The 23,206-nt window shown below is 42.7% G+C and overlaps 1 protein-coding gene across 3 annotated transcripts in view; it reads right to left on the reverse strand.

Moving 5' to 3' along the window:
• The window catches only part of LOC114849466 (exostosin-1), a 79,209-nt gene that overhangs the window by 21,285 nt on the left and 34,718 nt on the right, over window positions 1-23,206 (reverse strand). For all 3 annotated transcript variants that reach the window (XM_055506070.1, XM_029140946.3, XM_029140947.3), the window contains one exon: window positions 422-515. In XM_055506070.1, the coding sequence (XP_055362045.1) occupies window positions 422-515 (94 nt within the window). The remainder of the gene's footprint in view (window positions 1-421; window positions 516-23,206) is intronic.

Here is a 23,206-nt window from a genome sequence, read left to right on the forward strand (position 1 = left end):
AAGTCTCTCTCTCTCATCTATCTCTACCTAAACAGACAGACACATAAAACAAGGTGCTAATGAAAGCTGAGCACGTCTGAGGTGTGAGCACATTTATAATGTTTCTCTTCTCTGTGTGTATCTACACAAACAGGCCTCTTCTGTGGAAGAGAGATGACAGATTGTCAATAGAAATTACATCAGCTGTTGGTAAGACGAAGCCAAGGAGCTGTTAGTGCACAGCTCCACTGCTTGTCTGATAAGTGTTCACCAGTGACCATGAGCTTAATACTCAATACAGGGTTATCTCTACACTGCAACAGCATGTTCTTTGTATTGTTTATTCAATAAAGGATTTAATGAGGGTCTTAAACATGTTAAATGATACATAGTGGGTGTTTTGCTGTCAGTGTTTAATCGTCTCCACAGGAATGACACGTACCTGCAAGGCCTCCAGGAACCGGAAGGACCCGAGCCGTCGGCCCCGCGGAACCAGGCAGAACGTAGAGTTATGGAGCAGCTCCTGGTAGTCAAACCTACAGAAACAAATAAAGAAGAAACACTGAGGAGACGGAAGAAAAAATGCAGTCATTCAAAGACAACGAAAGAAAGAAATTGATTTAAACAACAATTCTTCAGTGCACGTCACTGAAAATGAACATCGTCCACTACACTGAATTTCTGGAATGAGTTTGTCGGCCAACTTCTCCAAAGTCTCTAAAAGTTTGATTCCACACAACTGTCTGTCTGAAGTCTGTAATTTTACAGCTGTGTGTGTGCGTGTGTGCGTGTGTGTGTTCACACATGATCTCAGGCCTGGCCTGAGGAGATTTGAGATTGCAGCCTAATCTGTCTGGGGATCAACTGTCCCCACAACCTCACAGTCAGACACCTGTGTGCACGGAAGGCCCCGTCCTGACACGCGTGTGTGTCCGTTTGGGATTGTGCGCGCGCCAGATAAGTCCTCATGATGAGAGCGTGTCTGGCATCTCACTATCGCTGTACCTTTTGTGTGTGTGTGTGTAGGTGTGTCATTGTGCTTGTGTGAAAGAGGACGAGAGGAAAATAAGATGTCAGGTGTTTGTCAGCCGAAGACAAGGTCATTCAGAGAAACACGCGGCCAGAGACAGTTTACAGGGATATTTAAGAGCAGCAAGAAACATTTTGACTGCAATTAAATCTCACATCAGCAGACAGCTGCGCTCCTTCATACTTCACACTCATTCCTGTGACCTTGGTCCAATTCTTACATGATTTGCCTCGCGTGTTGTCATCTTCTCTTCATTTCCCTGAAGCTTTATGTCTGTCGCTGGAGCAGCCCACAAACCTGTTTTGCTTTTTGCAAGGTCTGAGCAGTGCCGGCAGCGGCCAATTCACGTCACACTGGATTCCCTTCACAGCCACCTGCTCTGTGGTCTGAGAGAGGATTTATTTTCATCATTCATGGGATTGAATCATGAGTGGACTGAATTAAATGCAACGAGCACCAAGATGGACTATATTTAATATAGAAATGCTAATATGTCCTGATGCATCACAGATAAAGACCCTGGAACCGCTTGAGTTGCTTTTACATTAGTTTGTATTTAGTCTGTAATGTGTGAGTGTGAGAGCATATGTGCATTTTGATCATGTTCTCCATTTCTCACGTACATGAAAGAGAGCGATAGACAACAGCAGGGAAGAGCTGGATGATACGCAGTGAGGGGGAATTAAAAATCAATACGTGCCACAAAGAATCACTCACAACATTTTAGCTGAAAAACAAAAGAAAGAGTGTTGTTTGCTATAAAGTAAAAGGCGTCTCTCAGTGGGGGATACTAAATAGTTTCAGGAGCAGCAGATCAATACGAGGCCCTACACAGCAGACCCTAAGGTCTGGTTTACACCGGTGAAAAGTGCGTTTTTATAGCCTAAGAAAACCTAAAAACCAGAGGAAATATTACAAAAGTAATAGAACGGAGGAGCCTCCATGGACAGGATGGACAGGCGACTAACACAAAACCACCACAAAGCTGCTGAAAGCACTCAGTGGTGGCAGCTTCCACTGCAGCTTCCAGCAGCTCAGGTCCATCCTGATCAACTTCTTATTATTAGCTCTTGTGTAAATGCTGTGTATTTGCCTATTAACGAGCAGAAACATGATCAAAGAACAGGTGCTACTTCTATTTTTAGAAAGTCATACTTTAATTAAATATATGGCAAAAGAGAGTAACAGCGTAGTTTCATGAGGCCTCTAGACTCCTGTTCTATGAAGGATAATTACATACTGACACAATGCTGCAGATGTTGATGAAGTGAATGAAGAACCATTGGGAGTTTAAAACCCTTAACGTGTCCTAATCTTTAATGCATATTTTCAGTTCATCTCATATCTTTCCATTACACAGGACTAAACCTGGGTGCTGTTCTCAGTAATTAGACCCACTAATCAGAGGTGCCCATAACGATGTAGCAGGACAGTTGGTGTCAATTAAAATCCAAAGGACATTAGTGTAAATGGTCCCTCAGCTCAATACGGTCCGACGTATACATTTCTTAGTTGTTCCTGTGTGAGGAGGCAGATTCTAACATAAATCAGGCCACGGCAGGGACGTTCCATTTGCTGGAATAGCTCTGACAAACTAAACAGGAATCTTATTAACACTATGAAGAAAACCGGTCAAGGCTCGACACTGAGTGATGGGAAAAGTGGAAGCTGCTCCAACATCACAGCAGAGTCTGTCAGCAAATGGCTCTTTAAAGGCAGTTGGAGGCCGTTTAAAAACTAATCAAAGCATCAACAAACTATTTAGTCCACGATCAAAGTGCACAGCGGGGAGCGCGTGCACGGCGGCGGCCGAGAGCTGCAGTTGGATGCACTGGAAATGAGTGCAGAGAATGGCGTGCATTTACGCCTTTGTCTCCAATCTGGAGTCCACACATCGGGAGGTCGGAGGTCATATGGAACACGTTAATGCAGCCAACAGCAGAGCTGGTCCCTCAGTGGACGTTTGCAGCTTCTACCCACAGCACACGATGACGCATTTAGCTGCTCTGATCTGAACGCATTCTTATGGCTGAACTGCAAACAAGCTGCCACGCTGCGTGCGAGTGTTGACACTGAACTTTCTCTCTGTTGCTCAACTTTTTTTTAGCAGCAGCAGCAGCTCCAGAGGCCTGTGGGAGGGCAGGTGGAATGTGGGGTGACGGGGGGTCTCGGGGGAGGCTCGTCACACTGCTCCGCCCCAGCCACTTTGAAGGGAAAACACCATTATAAAGGTCTGCTCCCATCAAGTTCCATTAAAACACGGCAAGGCGGATGGCAGCGCGGCACAGAAACACCTCGGCTTTGAGCGTCTGCGAGTCTGTTTGAGGCGAAATCATCCGCTTGTTCTCAGCTGTGTTGCAGCATCTTTGAGACACGGTGGTGTTTCCATATTTATAACCGCCGTGTGTGTGAGTGTGTACGTAAACAGATTGTTCCCCTTGTCTGGCTGAGTTGAAACAAAGGTCTCAGGGCTCCTATCAAATCTTGATATTGCAGACTTGTTTGGCTCAAAATAATAATTTTACGCATGTAATTTATGTTTAAAAATACATATGCACTGTGAAAAACAGACAGAGGAACAACAGCAGGTCTATTTGCTCTTGAGTACATTTAAAAAGGATTTAGTGGCACCAGTCTCGTTGAAGTGGGCGGAACGAGAGACGGTGGCGTCGCTCAGACATTTCTGCACAAAACAGCTAAAAGCTTTCTGCTGTTAACCAATCAGCTGTGACCTTTCAGGGTCGACATCCTCTTGCTCCCACAGCACCGCGCACAAAAAGTCCCTTCAAAGGAGTGAGATGAAAGCAGCGAACAGTGCATTTTTGTCTGAGCACATCAGCAGGTGATTGGCTGACATTTCCAAATCACAGAGCAGGACTGTTATTCGGGGCATTATCAGCTGATGTTATGCGCGTCTGTAAACAGTCGGGGCATTTCGTGTCAATCTAATTTACGTGGAGTAACCTGCGTCCAGTGAACAGGAAGTAGCTCCGACATCAGCTGATACGTAAAGCGTTCGAATCAGCCCATGTGACGCAGGTCTGGGTGACCGTTTCAGATGAGTAGAAAACCTGAAAAATAACACTTCACTAAGACGCTCCGCAGCAGCTGTATAATTCATCATGTCAGCTGCCTCATTCATATGAAACCACATTTCTTCAGTGTTATTCAGCCTGACAGGCTGCAGCCTGTACATGGAGATCCACTGATGACCGCAAACACACACCCTCCGATGATGGAAAATAAACTTGTGAGGTCAGCTTCAGTGCAGGCATTAAAAAATCAATGATTCTGAATTCATGCCACTTAACTCTGCTCTCCTGTTCCAGAAAAGGGGATGGAAAAGACGAGCAGGCCGGTCAAAGTCACGCCCCCCCCCCCCGCATCAAACCTCACGTCCTCATTTCCAGAGGCAGCCACAGGTTGGGAGCGCCATCAGGCAGGAAATCAGAGACTTCTTCCTGCTGCTGAATTATTAAACGCTACAAAGGTAACCAGCACAAAATGCACTTCAGTGCCCAAACACACACCAATATGGAATTTCAAGCTAAGACGCTGATGACGACATTGATAAGCAATCGCACAGTAAGCATCCTTCCCTTGGTTTCAGGACGGCCGGATGTTTCCTGGATAGTGGGCAGTAGCTGTAGTATCAGGAGCACCCACACCCACCCGTCCTGTGCACAAACCAGTAAAAATACTGAAATCTGTCCATTGACAGCTAGAGTTAAGTGGTGACCAGGTGTCTAACTTATAACATCTTTAGTAAAAACCAGCATCATTCGTATTTGTACCTGTGAGTTGTCGTACAGCGCTCAGTTCTGTAAAACAGATTTCATCAGCATGTTCATCAACACGGTCTGAATATTCAAGCGTATCTTCATGTAAAACAATAATATTTTTTCTTGGTCAGTGCATGTTTCTATAGTTTATTTTGATCAGCGAACACATGTAAGAGCAGATGGGACGTAATGAGGTTGTTTAATATTTTTAATATTACTTTTCTTCCAAGTCTCCAGAACATATTCTTCAGACTGTTTAGTCGTTTCAATTTATTATCTCACCAAACAAACTGATAAAAGGACTCTTGTGATCTTGGCCATTTATTAAATACACTATTGATAATGCCAAACAAAAGTACTCAGATGTCTCCTACACATTGCTGATTGTTTTGCAAACACATGATGATCATTACTCATTATGGATGGATGGGAAACAGAGATGGTGAAGCCCAGAGAGTGAGATCGAAGGCTATGTGTTGTTGGATGTAGAGTGATTTATACTCCATCAGTATTTATATACAGTGTGTGTGTGTGTGTGTGTGTGTGTGTGTGTGTGTGTGTCGCCTCTAGACAGACCAGTTCCTCAGTGAAGAATGAAGGGCCAGGACATCATCAGTTCCCATATTGATTTTCCTGCTCACATTCTTAATTGAAGTTGTTGCGGTATACATAATTGAAGTTGGTTCTCTCAATCACTCTCTCTCTGTCCAACATTAAAAAGAGAAAAGCCATACTTCTTCCCATTCTCCACCTTTTCTCATTTTTTCAGCAGACAAGTGTTAATGGGGAGGCCTGTGGCTATGCAGTTTTGATGGAGTGGTAGGGTGCAAGCGCGTGTGTGTGTGTGTGTGTGACTGTAGTGTGAACGTGTGTGCAGCCTAAGTGAACCGAAATGAATAAACTGTTGGAGGTGATGATAAAATCTGTGATGATTTGTCTCAAAAATACACCCAACACTTCTAATATTAAAAGCTGAAGCTCTACAACCTCCTCCCTGCACAGAGCATCATCAGGAGGTGTGGTGGAATATGTGCTCTTGTTTACACTGAGGTGCTTTATCAAAGCCTGCAGTGGATCCTGGTTCTTGGTTCAGTAATAAATCCAGCGCTGGGAAATTACCGAAGTGATTAACTGGTTATTAAACGGGTGCATATTAACTAATCGATTATCAAAGAAATTAGCTGAGGAGGTGGTAGTAATGTTCATCTTTGATTTATTTGTACTGATTGTACCAAATCCTTGTCCTTCCTGTGTGGCGGCCACGTACTGTATCCCCTACGCTTCCATAAATACAGAATATTACTCTGCTCTAAGCACAATGATTAAATTGCCAACACAAGCTTGGAAACATTTATTACAAACACCAAAATGCGGCATTAAATCAATAGAATCCTATAAAGAAGAATATGAATATCAAATATATGTCCAATTAATTGTCACTGATGCTTCTTCTCTTAGAAGCAGATTTATTATCCGCAGTGTTAATGTGCGTCGCGTCCCTTCACCTCGTCTCCAGTGATTAAAACAGGCCTCTGTTCTGTCCACTTAGCCGGTAGTTGATGAGACCTCTGCCTTGCTTTCATCAGCCTCCCTGTTTTTCCCCTTTCCTTCCCTCCTAAACACTTCTGTTTGCCAGTGGCCTAACTCCTAAATCATGCTGTTTGCAAGCTGTCTCCTCAGGCAAGAGTGTGTGCGGTTCACACACAAAGCTCTGCACCTCTCTCACATACAAACACTACTGCCTGCCAGTGCTCTGCTTTGGCTTATTAATCCAGGCTGTTATATGGGTCAATATAACATGTTACAAATAGGACAATAATAAGGTGCTGGTATTCTCAGGAGAGCTTCTGCAGCCCTGCACGTTTCTGATTTATGTAGATGTGCCGTGGTTATAGAGCTAAGGCCACATCAGCTCTTGCCACTTTTGTCACACGTGCCCTTTTCAGGTTTGAGCAGCAGCACAGAGGCATCACAAACGATTTAAAAACAGACCGCTCCCACGTCAGCGCCTCGCCGCTCTGTCACCTCCTGTGTGAGCCTGTGTGCCAGATTTATCAAATGCTTTCAATATTTTATTAGCTCTTTTCTATATTTTAGGGGTCTTGTGTTTGAATCCAAGCACGTTTTTCCTTCATTTGGACAAAAAAGGTAAAAGTTCAACATGAGTCCATAACAGCTACAATCAATTCTTTTATTTTAGCAATATATCAAATGAAAAGGAGCTCTTTTGGGCCGTTTTTAGCTGCCTGTTGCTCGACTTCCCTGTGGTAGAGACCAGTAATTCTTGCTGTATGGACAGGATCCATATTCATCATTAATTTAGCAGGACTGTTTATCAGCAGGCCAGAAGACGCAACGAACAGCGTTTCCCTGCGACGGCTCCGCATCGGTGGGTTTAATGAAGCGGAACGGGACACGTGCGTCACACAGAGATGCAAAAAACAGACTGAGCTCTGACAGTTCCTGTTTAACATCACCGTCTCAGTATATTTCTGTATTGTTCTCCTAAAACACAGCAGGGGTCCAATAATTAAATAACAGTGAATCCACATGTTTTTCCCTCAGATTTCATGGTTTTAGTGGGTGTGTGCTGTTACTAGGCCTCCTTCAGCAGCTTCATGCCATCGAGTCCATCCTCCGTGGACCCATGCACCACCCCTGACTGAATTCAGGCGTTTCTCCATATACGTACCATACTTATTTATTGTGCGAGACCCATTTTGAAATATACTAGTGGTTTTACTCATCTGACATAACCACAAGTTGTAACAACAAACTCTGGTGTCTGCTAAAATAATTTAGGTTTCTGCTCTTGTTAGATTCAGGTTTGAACAACACAAAGGAAACACACTTGTCATTTATTTTACATTAGGCTCCATAATACATCAAACCCAGCTGAGAAATTCACCCAGGATGTTTGTCTGATCTCACAGCTTTGAAGCAGTAGGTCAAACGCAGGACAACAAAGCCTGATCCACATTAGTCTAAATGAATAAACCTGACCTAAAACACAAACGCGTACTCTGAAGGTTGCAGTATCTTAAAGTGAACGGTAGTAAAAGCTCTTTACTCTCTGAAATGTACTGGTTTTAAAACAGCAGGGACGTGTGTAGGGAATAAAAACGGAACGGCATCCTCCCCACGCTGTAAACATTTTAGCAGAAGGGGTTCTCGCCCTGAATGTCACTTTGCTAAGTGGTTCACTGACAGTGTGACTAATGTGCCGTCACTGACTTTACTCACTCCAACCTCGTCTTCAGACGAGCGCCGTCCTTTTTCATCTCTGCTCATCTCCAATAGTCTCTCCCGTCTGTATTTTGTTAAAATGTAATAACATAGCAACAGGGCATACAACTTCAACATAGAGGTGGCGCAAGTCCTCAGTAATCAGGCAGAAGGAAACGCTGACTGCCCACACAAGAACCACTTCAAGTCATTGACTGTGGCGTAAGCACACGCTCTAAAATTCACTTTAATTACAAGTCCTCCAATAAGAAAACGAACACACATCAACTTCATTGTTGATGACGTGGTCTAGTTTTGTACATGTTTTTGCAGGAAGCTAAAATCGTGTCAAGTTTATATAAAAAAACGGATTCATAGACAGAACCACTTAAAATCATTTACATCCATTTAATTTAGTCTATTCTGAAATTGCTTTAATTAAAAGCATGAAAAGACAAATGCTGGAGGCCACATGCCAGAAATACTAAACTTTTCAAACACATAAATCTTGAACTACCCTGTAAACTGGAAATCCTTTTTTTGGTACCTCATTAAAGGGAAACATGATTAAAAGCAGATGTGCCAGTTGTGGTTATTCATAGTTGCTGCACCTCCAGCTTCAGATGAACAGGGACAGGGAGGAAACAAGTAGGACAGTGGCTGTGGAGGACCAGAGCTGCAGCAGGAGTCATAACCTGGTAAATACTGTAATACACAGACCTAAGGTTACAATATTAAACCTTGTTTTTCACATGAATATAGAGCACGGTGGTGACGCCAGTGACCAGTAGGATTATGGTGGAAACCATGACTCTGTCCACCTGCGGCATCCACTAAACATCCAGACGGCTTAGCTGAGTTTAGCTTCAGGCTAACAACAGTAGCAGCGATGAGCAAAGCTGTGTGCATAGCAAAGCGTGCAGGACGGAGTCAAACATAAAAATTACATCATTTGCCTTGGGCAGTAGAAAGCTATGAGCAGACTGAGAGCTTTCTAGTTCACGTTGTACGTACTTGTGTGAACGCCACAGGCTGTGCTGGCATTTAATACACGCGCCATTCACCGGGGAGGAGCTTCAGCATCCACCGTACACTGGCTGGTTCATATGCTGCTTCTGGCTGCTGCAGCGCCAGAACGGGACAGAACCACCCTCCTGGGGAGCGCGCAGGAATCAGCACCCCATAATTACATTTACAGGCAAATTCAGCCACTTTTAAAGCAGCATGGGGGGTCAGCGTCTCACGCAAACACACTAGAACAACCCTGGGAGCTTTTCCCTAAATGAAACATGTCGCCATGCAGGACGGTGAAAATGAGATTTATGGTCCGGCTGGACTCGCAGTGGAACCAAGCTGTGTGAAGTGTGCCAACGTTGGGTGCACGGCTCCTAATGAAACGCAAGACGACAACCTGAAATGTAGACAATCAAAAACGTGTCACTGCTCAGATACTTAACATCACCTCAACGTTTGAGCTCTGTGTGTGTGTGTGTGTGTGTGTGTGTGTGTGTGTGTGTGTGTGTGTGTGTGTGTGTGTGTGTGTGTGTGTCATCTGGCCTGCCGCCAGCAGTTCACTCGGCTGGTCTGAAGTGAAACAAGGAGACAAGCAGAGCGTGCTGGTGGCAACGTTCAGCTGTCACTCTCAATAACAGCAGTAACACACAAACAGCACGACTGCACACACACAAGCGCACACACTGCTGCTGCTCTCACATTTCTCACGCACAATGCTCTGCCTAATTAGGGTTGTAATGTGAACAAAGGCAGCAGTCCTATCTGCCACAGCAGACCTGTGGGCGCTCCAGTTCAGACAGGAAACCTCTTAGTGAAGTCACGTGGGGTCCCACACACACGCACGCACAAAATGACACACGATCATGCAGGGGAACACAACCAGTCACAAATAAACGGACACCATCAGACCTTGAGTCGACCAAACTCCTGAATGGCTCATTTCCATGTTTAAAATAACTCTAAAGCTTAACAATCTGTATACTGCACCTGCTCTAGGATTTCCTCAAAAAAATTATTGTTTGCTAATAAGCAACATATTTAAAAAGTACTCAACATTAATTTTTTTTTTTTTATATTTTATGATAAACTGAAGGGCAAAGCCTTCAGGTCGGTTGCAAAAAGAAACCCACGGGATCAGCTTAGTTACCTTTTTGTAGCAAAACACACACAGAGCCAAGACTCTCACTTCTCACTGACTGACACACACGCACACGCACACACACGTGTCCCTGTTCTCCTGCCAGTAATGAAGCAGATAATAAGCTGCTTCACGCTCTGTTGTAGCAAAACCAAAATCAAAACACTGTTGATTTAAGAATCAAAATGCGTACACTCATGGGTTTTTCATCTTCCATGCTCTGTGGCAATGATGAGGCAGAGCCTGTGTGTGTGTGTGTGTGTGTGTGTGTGTGTGTGTGTGTGTGTGTGTGTGTGTGTGTGTGTGTGTGTGTGTGTGGTAAGCTTTATATCAAAAGCCTGAGGAGCAGGCTGAGGGGTTTGCAGGCAGCGTTGAGAATCCATTCCTTGTGCCTCCCTCCTCATTTCAGTACTCTGAATTTCCAAGAAATGATTCTTTGACTTTGACATTGATGTCGGCCCTGAAAGACTTTTTTAAAAAAAATCTGAACTTGTGGAAAACTAAAAAAAGAGACATAAAACAACTCATGCACACATTTTGATATTGGAAGGAGACAAAAAAAAAGCAGAAATGATGAAAGGAAACTGAAGCTGTAGTTCCGTAGGTAATTAACATAGTGGGACCAATAATGCAGCACTGCCTCCTAAGAAGGTAGTGGACAGCACCAGGTGAACCCCCGATATGAGCTCATCGAGCATCATGTGAAGAAGAGAAGCACAGCCACACATTTAAGTGAGGCTTTGATTTCTACCTCATTGAATATTTAATTTAGAGTTTTAAGTGCTTCACATCAAGGCAACAGAACTTGATGTATTAAGGATTTAAAACGGATGCTTCCTCTGCAGTGTGTGGCAGCTACTTCCATTTTGCACCCAGACTTTTCAGTGATATCATATTCTCCTCTTGGGGGAGCCTACACTCTATACATTTATGGCTGCGTCCAAACAACAGCATTTACCAACAACAGAATTTAGTACAAATATGTTCCAGCTACATTTCATCTTTGAGATCGCCTCCAATATGGAGCTCAATCATCTGAAAACAACACAGTTGGTCCTGTGTTTGTACCCACTCATCTCTCAGTGGTAACGGTGCTGGTGTCGTCAAAAACAGCATGAAGCCATTCTGAGCAAATCCAGGCAAACCTGCTTAGTCCGATGTTGAAGCCAGCGACAATTCAAAAAAGAAAACACATCTAGACGCAACACATGTTCACAGTCGGCGTCAGAAATGTCTGGATCTAAGTAGCTGTTGATGTTGGCGTCACATAAGGTTTCAACGGCTATTGAATATTTATCATAGACACATATTGTCTGTGTGTTGTGTGCATGTGTGAAAAAACAACCCTATGTGAAACCGGCTACGTTTCGTGATAAACAAAAGGGAGACAATGATCTCTCCATGAAAGTCCAAACAGGACAAACCCTGAAAAGGCAGCACCACAATCACACCACACACCCCACGCAAGGAGGAAATCAGCGTCTCGGTGACGGTTTACACCACAGAAGGCACAAAGAACCCGCATAGCCAGACTTTCAGCAAATTACTAACACAGCTGGAAAAAGGTCTGGCAGCCTCCTCTAGTCCTTGCAGGCTGCCTTCCAGGCGAGCTGCACCACGGAGGCTTTCAGCATTCCAGCAGGCTCTGATCCCTCTGCCATCCAGCAGAAGGTTCAGGAACACGTCTATACTACCAAGCAGCTTCCACCCCTAAGCCACTACACTCAGACCCCCCTGGGAGCTCTGCCCTGAGCTTCAGGGTCCGCTTCTAACCCAAAGACGATTTGGCTGTTATTTGGATTCTTCGTTTTTAACCCACCATGTGCAAATGATGCAAATGACACACAACTGTCCATTAAAATACATAGGAAAATTGGTTTCATGATAACAAGCATCTTTCTTTGTGTGTATCCCAACTGTCTCTACAGGCAGACTTAGATTATGATTAATCAGAGGTTATGTCTTCTCCATAAGACCATCTGCTTTCACACACACACACACACACACACACACACTCAGAAAAACAATATTGCGCAGTAAAAAATTACAGAAACACAGAACAGAAACCGCTCGCTGCATTAAATGTAAAGACTACACAAGGAGGGAGAGTGAATCAGCAGTCACCAGCAGTAAAATCTCTTAAATGTTACATCCTCATTTCGTTAAAGCTCGTGACATTATTCAGATCCAGCGCATTGTTGGAACAGTCACTCAAGTCGAGTTGCATTAAGCCAGCTTTGTGCCGTGTGTTGTGCATGCCCTCATCCGTCTGCAGCAAGGGTGTTAAGAGAGATTGAATTAGAGGGAGGATAGCTTTCAAGTGGGGATTGGGCTAAAGCTGGGTCTCTCAGGGTCATTATTCAATAGCCAGTGAGTGGCATCAGGACCCGTGAAACCTGGCAGAGAGCAGGCTGAGAGTGGCTGCTCCATGTGTAATGAAAGGGAGAGGGCTTGTGTGTTACCAAATACTGTATTGTTACGGATCAGTTTGAGATAATAACTTTGAAAAACGTTCTATGGCTTTCAAAAAAAAAAGTGGCCAGCAGTCCACTCAGGCACGCAGCGCTGCTTCTCTGGCCTTTCATTTGCATATCTGCTTGTTTGGAAACTACCAGACATTGAAGTGACAGCGCGCTTAAAATGGAATAATTCTATAATTCAAACAGCTTCAGCTTCTGCAAATTAACACAGTAAGAACGTGCTGTAATGTGTGTGAATGACATAGAAACGTAGCCAAATACCTATAAAAATGTGAAAATCATCATAATCTATGTTTTTGGCAATACATATATTTTAAAAAAACAAAAACTTGTTATTTTCAGTTGATTATGTATTAAAATAAAACATAGGGGTTAAATTAAATTGTTGGAATTTAGATTTAGTGTTGAACCTAAAAGCGAAGAGCCTGAGCACGCAGAGACAAAACAAACCCTCAGCTTGTGGTTCTTTGGGTTTTGGTTTGTCAGGATCGTCCTGAGATGCTGGTTTCTTAGTGTGTCCAATTGCATAGAGTACAAACCTCAGTCTCACTGTAACTGGGTCAGAAATAGCTTTGTGCCACTGTTTAACAATCCAAAGGCACCAAGAAGGACCCAGGCGCAAGTCTAGCACATCTGGAACCTGTATTTTCAGTCTTTCGCGTATGGCTTGTGTGCATTAGCTTGAAATAGTCTCAGTTAGACAGAATCAATATGTGGTACATACTGTATTTGGACCAATCAGAACGCAGATATGAAAGGAGAATAGTTTCATCTTACACATTATTCCTATGTATGTTTAGGGCCTCGTACTGTACAAGGCCACACTTGCTTTTAGCATAAATTTAACCTAAGCAAATGACAGTAATGACTGATACATATGTAATACATTGCTGTATTATAACAGTAACTATTATTTATACTATTTTATTTCCATGAAGGTACTGGAGCCCAGTAAGGCTCATAAATTTTAATATGTAGATGCCAGTGCACAATAGTTTTTTATGATTAGCCACATTGTGAAACCTGGTGTAAAACGTAACAAACGCTTAAAACAACTCATCAAAAGTCAGTTCCTTATTTTTTTGTCAAACTTGCCAACGTTAGTTCTTCTAAGAAGCAGAGAATGGAGAAGTTGAACGACTGAAGGTGTCAAGGCTGATACAGAGGAGTTTGCGTTGTCATTACCCTTTTTCCACACACACACACACAAAAACAAATGCATCTATCTGTTGACTGAAGGCAGGTCAGACATCTTCCCACAGCTATCAGGAAATCACACACCTCTTTTTTAGGTCCAGCTAACAAGATCTGATGCTACATTAGGCTTGCAACTGCAACTGGGCCATTACTGTTTCATTACAGGTTTCACAGGTTTGTGGGAAATTGCTATAAAACAGGTACTGCAATAAGACAACTAGATGGACACTGTGACAAATACATTTGTGCATATTACTAATGGAAAGAAGCATGTGATCATTATGCATCTCGGACTCAGTTTTACAGTTTGAACAGCCCAAATGTATACATGCATGGTTTTATCACCGAAGACTGAACGGAAACAAGATATAACATGCTGTGTCACTGAATTTGCACATCAGACGCATTTGTAAATACATGTTTGCAATGTTGACAACCGCAGAGCAAGTTCCATGTCCATTTCTGCTTATACTCAAAGGAGAAGGGCTCTGCATTCACGAGAATGCCAAGTAATTCTGACAACGCCATATTTCTCTACAATTGTAACGTAAAAAGTTATAAAAGATAAAAAGACACTGCTTTAATATGAAGGTTTTTTTTAGACTATGCTGTTAAAATGTTTGGGATATCTTAGAAAACAGGATCATCAGAAAGTTGGTGTTCTACAGTAGATGAAACCGCACAAGACAAGATGTAACAGGCAATATAAAAACATAATATTAGCTCCAGTGATCTGGCTGTTTAATGACCAACACTACTTGTCATTTCCAGCCACTGGAGGGGATTTTCAAAGTCGCAATTCTGCTATGAAATGAACTTGTTTCCCCTGAATGCAGCATAAATCTGAGAAACCAAAGTTACACAGCAAAACCCTGAGAGCGACTGACTTCCATGTTCCAAATTAAGAAAAATCTACTCTGTTATGAGGAGGAACTACTTTCATATACAGTAATAAATACAAAGAAGCCTCCAGTGATTATTAAATTACTGGTCTGGTCTTGGGGAAGGGAACTTGTGACCCTGCAGCACAATTGAGGCCTCCACTGGCCCCTCCTGACTGAAATACACGTCACATTCTTTTCCATATAAGAACACGTTCATCTGCCCGTCAGTGGACACACAACTACAACACCTGCAGCTCTGACAGTGCTCAGTCCGTTCGTCTAAGACTCAGGTAAGAACTACGACTCCAGAATACACATATGGAGCATACGCTGCCATGTGTTGCCTTTACAACCTTTGTTCTGCAGGATGAAGTGTGCTGTGGCCTTTCTTGTGCTGACCATGGTCATCATGATGGCCCAACCTGCGGAGGGGTTCTTCGGAAGCCTCCTCAGTGGACTTGTTCACAGTACGGTCACGTAACCAACTGCTTTTTAAAAGTCACGTATTTTGACATGGAAAAGTGCTAAAACTGTGTGTGTAACCAAAAACATCGCTAGCAAGTATTTCTGGTTATTTAAGTATTAAATAGCATCATGTCCAAATTTATCAGTACATGAGCCAGTCAACGTGTCTTTACAATGACATTGTGTTAGGATTTTAAATTCATTATATTTTGTTTTGTTTTTTTGTTTCCATGAAGTCGGCAAAGAAATCCATGGGTAAGGATGGAATTTTACACAACAGCTGTTTTTAATCAGTATTCCTGCTGCATGCGTCTTGCTTAACAATCTTTCCCTTCACCAGTTTAATCAAAGGACGTGGAAAATACGTGGAGCAAGACAAACGTGCACTCTATGAGGAGCCAGGGCAGCCTCAATAGTCAGGATGGAGATGTCACTGGGGAAAAAAGCTTTCTTCATTTTCATCTCCGAAACATATTAACCCGCTCAAAAATGAAAATATTATGGCACATTGATCTCCAGCTTTGGAAGTCTGAAAGGTTGGAATAAATCTAGCCTGCAATATGTCAAACATGTGTCTCTGTCTTCTGTATTTGTAATGTCTCATAACTAGGATAAACAAGTTAAAATATTTATTATCATATATATATATATATATATATATACACACACACTCTATTCTCACCCTCCGCGGGTGGTCTCATCCACTTTCCAAGCTCGGGTCCTCTACCAGAGGCCAGGGAGCTTGAGGGTTCTGCGCAGTATCCTTCCTGTTCCTAGGACTGCACTTTTCTGGACTGAGATTTCGGATGTTTTTCCAGGGATCTGTCGTAGCCACTCCTCCAGTTTGGGGGTCACAGCCCCTAGTGCTCCGATCACCACAGGCACCACTGTGGCCTTCACCTTCCAAGCCTTCTCCAGTTCTTCTCTGAGCCCTTGGTATTTGTCTAGTTTCTCATGTTCCTTTTTCCTGATGTTGCCATTGCTTGGTATTGCCACATCCACCACTACGGCTTTCCTCTGCTCTTTGTCCACCACCACAATGTCTGGTTGGTTCGCCATTACCATTCTGTCAGTCTGGATCTGGAAGTCCCACAGGATCTTGGCTCGCTCGTTCTCTACCACCTTGGGAGGTGTTTCCCACTTTGACCTTGGGGTTTCCAGTCCATACTCCGCGCAGATGTTCCTGTATACTATGCCAGCCACTTGGTTATGGCGTTCCATGTATGCTTTGCCTGCCAGCATCTTACACCCTGCAGTTATGTGCTGGACCGTCTCTGGGGCCTCTTTGCACAGTCTACACCTTGGGTCTTGTCTGGTGTGGTAGATCTGGGCCTCTACGGCTCTGGTGCTCAGGGCCTGCTCCTGTGCAGCCAGGATGAGTGCCTCTGTGCTGTCCTTCAGCCCAGCCCTTTCAAGCCATTGGTAGGATTTGTTGAGATCAGCCACTTCAGTTATGTTCCGGTGGTACATCCCGTGCAGCTACGCTCTGCCAGTGATCAGATACCCTGCGGGAATAATATATATATATATATATATATATATATATATATATATATATATATATATATATATATATATATATATATATATATATATATATATATATATATATATATATATATATATATATATATATATATATATATAAAAACTTCAATCACACGTAACAATTTTTTTTATATTATTGGTCAAGATCACTGTTAGAGTATATTGGCTAATTGGTTCCACTGACGCTCACAGAACGGTTCGTTTCGATTACACAAACACACACGCGCGCACACACACACTCTCAAAGCTAAATTCTGTTTTAATGACCGTTACATATTTACACCAGTAAATTCTGCTGCCTTTCCCACCTCAGACTTGACCTGCGTTCAAAGTGAGGGGCTCAGCCAGGATAAACTGTCATAGAGGGAGACGATAGCTGTTTTTCAGTGTCGCCTCAAGACAAGCTAAAGGGCATCATGAAGCAACCCTGAAAATGACACCTGCATTTCCTCACAAGACAAACACACACCAACCCGGCAAGCAAAGTTTGTTTGGGCGAATGGGGCTTCATTTAAAACATATCGATCGGAAATGAGATGTGGTCAAAGGAGGGATGAGGAGGGAAAGGTGTGCGTGGTGGTGTCTAAGGGTCACCTGTGTCATTGGCACTGGTTGTTTACCTAGAGACAATTGCTGGCCTTACACACAAGCCCTTCCCAGACAGAGACGTGTGGTAAATAATAGAGGAGCTATGACAGAGGGCAGACACACACAAACACGGATCAGCATCAAGGTTAAAGATGGGTGTGGGTGTAATGGGAGAGTTCTTTATCGACATGTCATTAATACATAAGGAGGGTTCACCAGAGAGGAGAGAGACAGTCGTGTATTCAGCACGGATCCTGACATCTGCATATCAGATACACGAGAGGCCTGGAGGTCTCCATGACAGTCCAGTCAATAGGATTTCAGCCGCATGAGACTCAGGTGACTCCCGCTCCACTTACTCACATAACAAACTCTCACCATTCATAAGCATTTGACACGGTAGGTTAAGATCACGTTATTAATGATATTAATGCTAATCTATTCCAACGGCTTCCAGACAGTGATGTATTGCAAATACATAATAATTAAACAGCAGTCAAACAAAAAAGGAAAACAAAAATGAATGAGATGCCCTTTGTGGTGTTTACAGTAGGCGTTTGCTGTCAGGAACAAAAGCCACAATAAATGCAAATGTTTGATATCTATACATTTAGCCCAAATTAGGAAGGTCTTCAGTCTTCTCACGCTACTGACTTGTATGTCTTTTGAAGCACCAGCAGAGTCATTTAAAATATGAAAGTGTGAAAAGACAGACGTAACAGGAAGTGTGATTAAAAGGAAGTTAAATGGGGACTGCGGCGATGGCATCACGTTGTACTTTACAAGCTTGGATGTGTGAGCACATCTCTGTGTCAGTGTTAAATGCACTGATCAATATGGTGGATGTCGCCAATCTCCCCAGCAGTGGTCAAATGTGGATTCAATCCCCCACAGCAATTACTGCTCCCTCACTGCCTTCGTCCTCCCCTCCTCTCTCTCGCTGTCCTTCAGTCACCGTCTCACTATCTTTGGTCCTTAACAGTAGTGACGGCCAGCTAGACGTTGCAGTCACTTCAAATATGCTATTTATGTTTCCAATGTCTATGTATACATATAAAATCCTATACTTAGGGCAGATTTTGTGTGCTCTATCTTTTAAAGCCCCACTTTGCAGGGAATGGAAACCTGTGGGTTGTGGGGGCCAATATTAGTTAAGTATATATTTACAGAGCTGGCAAAACTGTCCTGTGAATAATTTATCTTCCCTGCTCGAAGGACTCTGTTGACAAGACGGCCTGATGCAGGAGAAAGGAAATCAATGCAGCTATGATGGGCAGCAGACTCCAGCATATCTGCTCCTGACCTGAACGCAGCTTTAGGGCTGTGTGTGCGTGTTTACACTTGTTACTATGCAGCCCTATGTAAAGTGATCAGGTCTTAATCTGCTGATCGGAGGGAAACCGTGTCCGTCAGAGGCAGACATGTCACAGTGAAATGTCATCTCAGAGTTCCTCCCGTTAAATGCTGCAGCCACAGAAGCGCTGCGTTTTACCTGAATCCTTCATTAAAGGAATTTCATAACATGAAGTACTGTACATGGCTCTAAGTTAAAAATTAGCCAGACTGGGTTATACAAGCAACAATCATCAACTGTACATCACTTTCAGTGTCCAAGTCCAGACAAATATGGGGATTTTGAATAAACGGTAAAACCCAGCGAGCATCACGCCGAGCAGACGCAGAAGAGCAAACAGAGGTCTTAGCGCCTTGTAGATTTTCTCTGCCAACTTGTTTCCACTTCTGTTTCCCATTTAACATCGCTCGGTCAACGTCACCTTCTCCCTCTCTCTCTCAATCACACTCCTCTCATCCTTTAAATCTCTGAGTGGAATGAAGACAAACTGGGGAAAGATAATTGAACGCTAACATGAGTCAGAGTGAGCTGAATGAAGACAGATGACAGCCTTTTTTTGAGGATGCCTTTGCGCTTCACAGGACAACTCAACAATGGATTGTGTGAATTGCCCTTTGGTTTCAGTTCAGTGATTTGAGTAGCAATAGTAAATACCTCATTTGATTCTGTCTAGTTTATTTTAATGCCGTTCTCCTCCACTCCTTAGCCCTCGCTCCCCGATGCTTACTGTGTTACCCATAATATATTAGTCTAAAAGTCTGGTCACCATGCCAGTCAGACATGTTGATCTCCAATAAGAAAATCTTAGAGGAAAGCACATTTTTTAGAAATCAATGGCAAGGACAAGGACTAGTACCACACTTCACTAGTTGGAGGCTCTTAAGGTATGAAAGGACTGATTTAAATATTCAACATGCTTCCTCATGACCTTCCGGAACAACTCTGAAACGATGCTGCAAAGACACCAATTACCTCTCGCTGCTGTAAAGGTAGTTGCAACCTTTGAAGGCCTTCTGCATTGATATGTGATTATCGTCTCGTGTTTCTCCACACGGCACCACAAGGAATACAAAAAGCAGATAAAAAGAACCCTACATACATCTGCCCTTCAAAATATTCCATCCGCAAAGACACCTGCCATTTAATCTGAGCTAGAGTTCATTCTAAGAACCTGTCTTCACAGATCTATAAGTAAAATGTGTAGGCAGATCAGATCAAGCGTCAGTGTAAAATTACTGCACTGAGAGTCCATGGCAAAAAAGTTAGTGGACTGGAAACAGGATATTAGTAACATCAATGGAACTGCTCAACAAAAAATGCTGAACTATTTCTGTAACGGAATCCGTTTTCCATCACTGCCTCTGGTCTGTAGTTAGTGAGCTGATGTAACATGATGCTAAGAAGAAAAAGCTGCTAGAGCTTCATCAACATGTGACACAAGCGCATGTTGTCTTTATTCTCCATTTGTATAAAATGTGTAGGGGCCAGTGCTGTGATTTCATGTTATACTGAGAGCTGCACAACAATTACTTTACAAAAGTGTAGACCAGACATTTCTGATGGAAATAATAAAAAACACAACCGCTAAATGTCACTATCTTCTGAGATCCTATGATTCAGACTCACTGAAGACATGAAAGCGGCAACAAACTCCTAATGAGATAAGATAATGGAGCAGGAAATGACAGGCAAGACTGATGGAAATGACAGGTTACGTATTGAAGATGAATGGAAAAAAAATGACAAGAATGACTCATGAGCAAAGGAAGAGAGACTCATACAGAGTGCAGACCATATATTTGGTAAACAATAGCAATTCATTCATTCACACCGGCATAAAACCTACTAAGGATGCGGAAAATCTGCGGATGCAGATTTTAACAGTTTCTCTACATACAGTAATGTCAGAATATCAAACACATTTGGCACAAAGTAGAAAGAAGAGCATAAAGTGTTAACATTTATACAGAGCCAGTCACCAAACTGTGTTAGCAACAAATGCCATTTCAGGAAGGCGTTGTGTGAACGCACCATGATGCTTAACGTAACAGCGCTGCTGAGAAATGTGCAAAGTGATGTGGAAAACTGCGTTTGGAGGAACATGCAGTGTGTGGAAGCCGAATGTGACTCTTTAAAAAGGAAAGCGGGAGAAGCACCAGGTGTGCACGAGCTGGAATAGGCATTTTGAAATTATTTTCAGAACTATGCAGTCAGGAGTAAACAGAGGAACTAAAGGAGAGAATAGAGACGATCCATCAAACAGACAGTCTGCACAGTTAGAGCTGAAGAAAGAAAAATCAAAGGGATGGAAACCACCTCACACGAAGGCCTTGTAACAAGTCAACTCCTCTGACTTTTACACTAGGAACTGTGTCCTTTTCAACAGGGCTTTATATATGCATGGAATTTATTATTTTACCATTCACAGCCACTGGCAAGAGAAAGACACCTACTGTACGGTATGAATAGAATATCTACGTTTGTGTATTCACACATGCCAATAAACAGATCAACAACTCTATCAGGACCTTGTTTGGAATGATACCTCAAACCTTATTCTAACGATAAGGAAAGAGACGCCTCTATTTTCATTTAATACTCTTGAATTGTAACAACCCAAAAACACAAACCTGTTAGTCCATTTAGCAACACAAAAGCTAAAAACAGTCAGTTTACTGTCACAGATAAAACAAATCACAACCAATAACCCCTTTACCAAGAAGCCGAAGCAGGAAAATATGTGGCACATTAGTATATATCACGTAAGTGTAATTAAATGCTAAAATAATGCTACAATTAAGTGCAAAGTTCATAAATATAAAATCCAAAGCAGGCCAATCACAAAAAGAGAGTTCAAGTAATTTCCTCTGGAGTTTAAAGTCAGAGCAATACCTTTTTTTAACATAATAAATTCACCAGGGACCTAGTTGCATTAGCTGGTGTTAGCTGTTACCCTTTAGAGAGATGCAAATCAGTGGCCTAATTCTCCAGCTATAGTTTGAAAATAGCAGCTCTATTAATCTGTCTGCTGGTACCATCAATCATCGGGGAGATGATCAGGGCGGCTTCAGAGCCCAACAACATAGGCTTTTAATTAAACTTAACTTGCAAACTTCTGTTACTCTTTAACTCGGTGGGTTCTCCTACAATCCATTTACATGAAGACGCTGCGTCTGTCTGCTGAACGTGGGTTTATTATTTTTACACGCAAAAGTGTCAATTCAAATTCCAAGGGCCCAAGGTGACATTTTAGTTGTTTTTGTTTGTTGATATTTCACTGCAAACTGCTCTTCAATGTCACCGTGTCCCAAAGCGCTCGAGTGTCTCCCAACGTCTAAATTTTAGGTTTGTTTGTTTGTAGTCTACAGAACAGGGTGAACTCGGCTTTTGCAGAGCAGCTTCATGCTACATTACAAATCTGAGAGACAAAGCAGATGTTACTTGGAGGAAAAAAGAAAATAGGAGTCACTGTCACAGTCCTGAAAAACTCCATCGCTGTTACAGAAGTATGAAGCATGAGAATGTTTATCAGGGTGCCCTGCTGAACCTGTACATTTACTGACTGTACAATAGTCCTGTAGCTGTGTGAAATAAAGAAAACAGTTCAGAGCCGTCATGAATAACATTATTTGGTCGTTTCTGAACCATAATATCCTGCAGCAATGCAGAGACACAGTGGTTTGAGTGGTCCAGGGAGGGCGAGCATGCTGGAGGGGACAGTGCAATCAATCAGCACATAATCTAAGAAGGCACAGTGTCGATGACAGAAGACAAATCAACAGCCAGGATAATATTGCAAATATGTTTCAATAACAGGAAACACAACCAAGACTGTGGGATGAATTTCTCTCAGCTGATTTTGTGAGGGGTTACATCACAAATCCAACACAGTCGGTGTGTACAGTAAGTCGGCATGTCATGAACTACTATGACAACTGCTACTGAACTTAGATGCGTTTGTCTGCATCACAAGGCAAATCTTTAAAAGCAGACTTTGAATATTGTTTAATATCAAACATCTCTTCAGGCAATAATAAATAATATTTAAGCCAAATAAACGTACAACTGTGCGTTTATGCTGTGGTGCAGACCTGCGATTTGCCTCAGAGTACTCGATTCTAAAAAAGTTTACTGCATTCTCTTGTAACTCGTACTGTGATGACAGACACTGAAGTGTGTGGTCACATGGCTCTGAATTCTAAAATCACAACTACTACGACGCGCTCTGTAATCCTGGTGTAAGTTAGCATTTATTATTCCCTGTTAACACAGTGGTGGAGCACTGCAGGAGTTCTGTCAGGTGTCACTGCTAACTTCACAACAGCACAGCTGGTGTGTTGCCACATCTACTGGAGAGCAGATGGTGTTTTTCCTCACAAATATACTGTTTTTAAAATGGAGGACGATAGAACAGTGGTTAGAACTGTAGATAATACAATAGGATAGAGAAGGCAGACCTGTGTTGAAGGTGCAAATCAAGCCTTAGAAGCCATTAAATACCGAATTAGTCAAAACTACACAA

The sequence above is a fragment of the Betta splendens genome, chromosome 24 (genome assembly GCF_900634795.4).
Source record: "Betta splendens chromosome 24, fBetSpl5.4, whole genome shotgun sequence".
Lineage (NCBI taxonomy): Eukaryota > Metazoa > Chordata > Actinopteri > Anabantiformes > Osphronemidae > Betta > Betta splendens.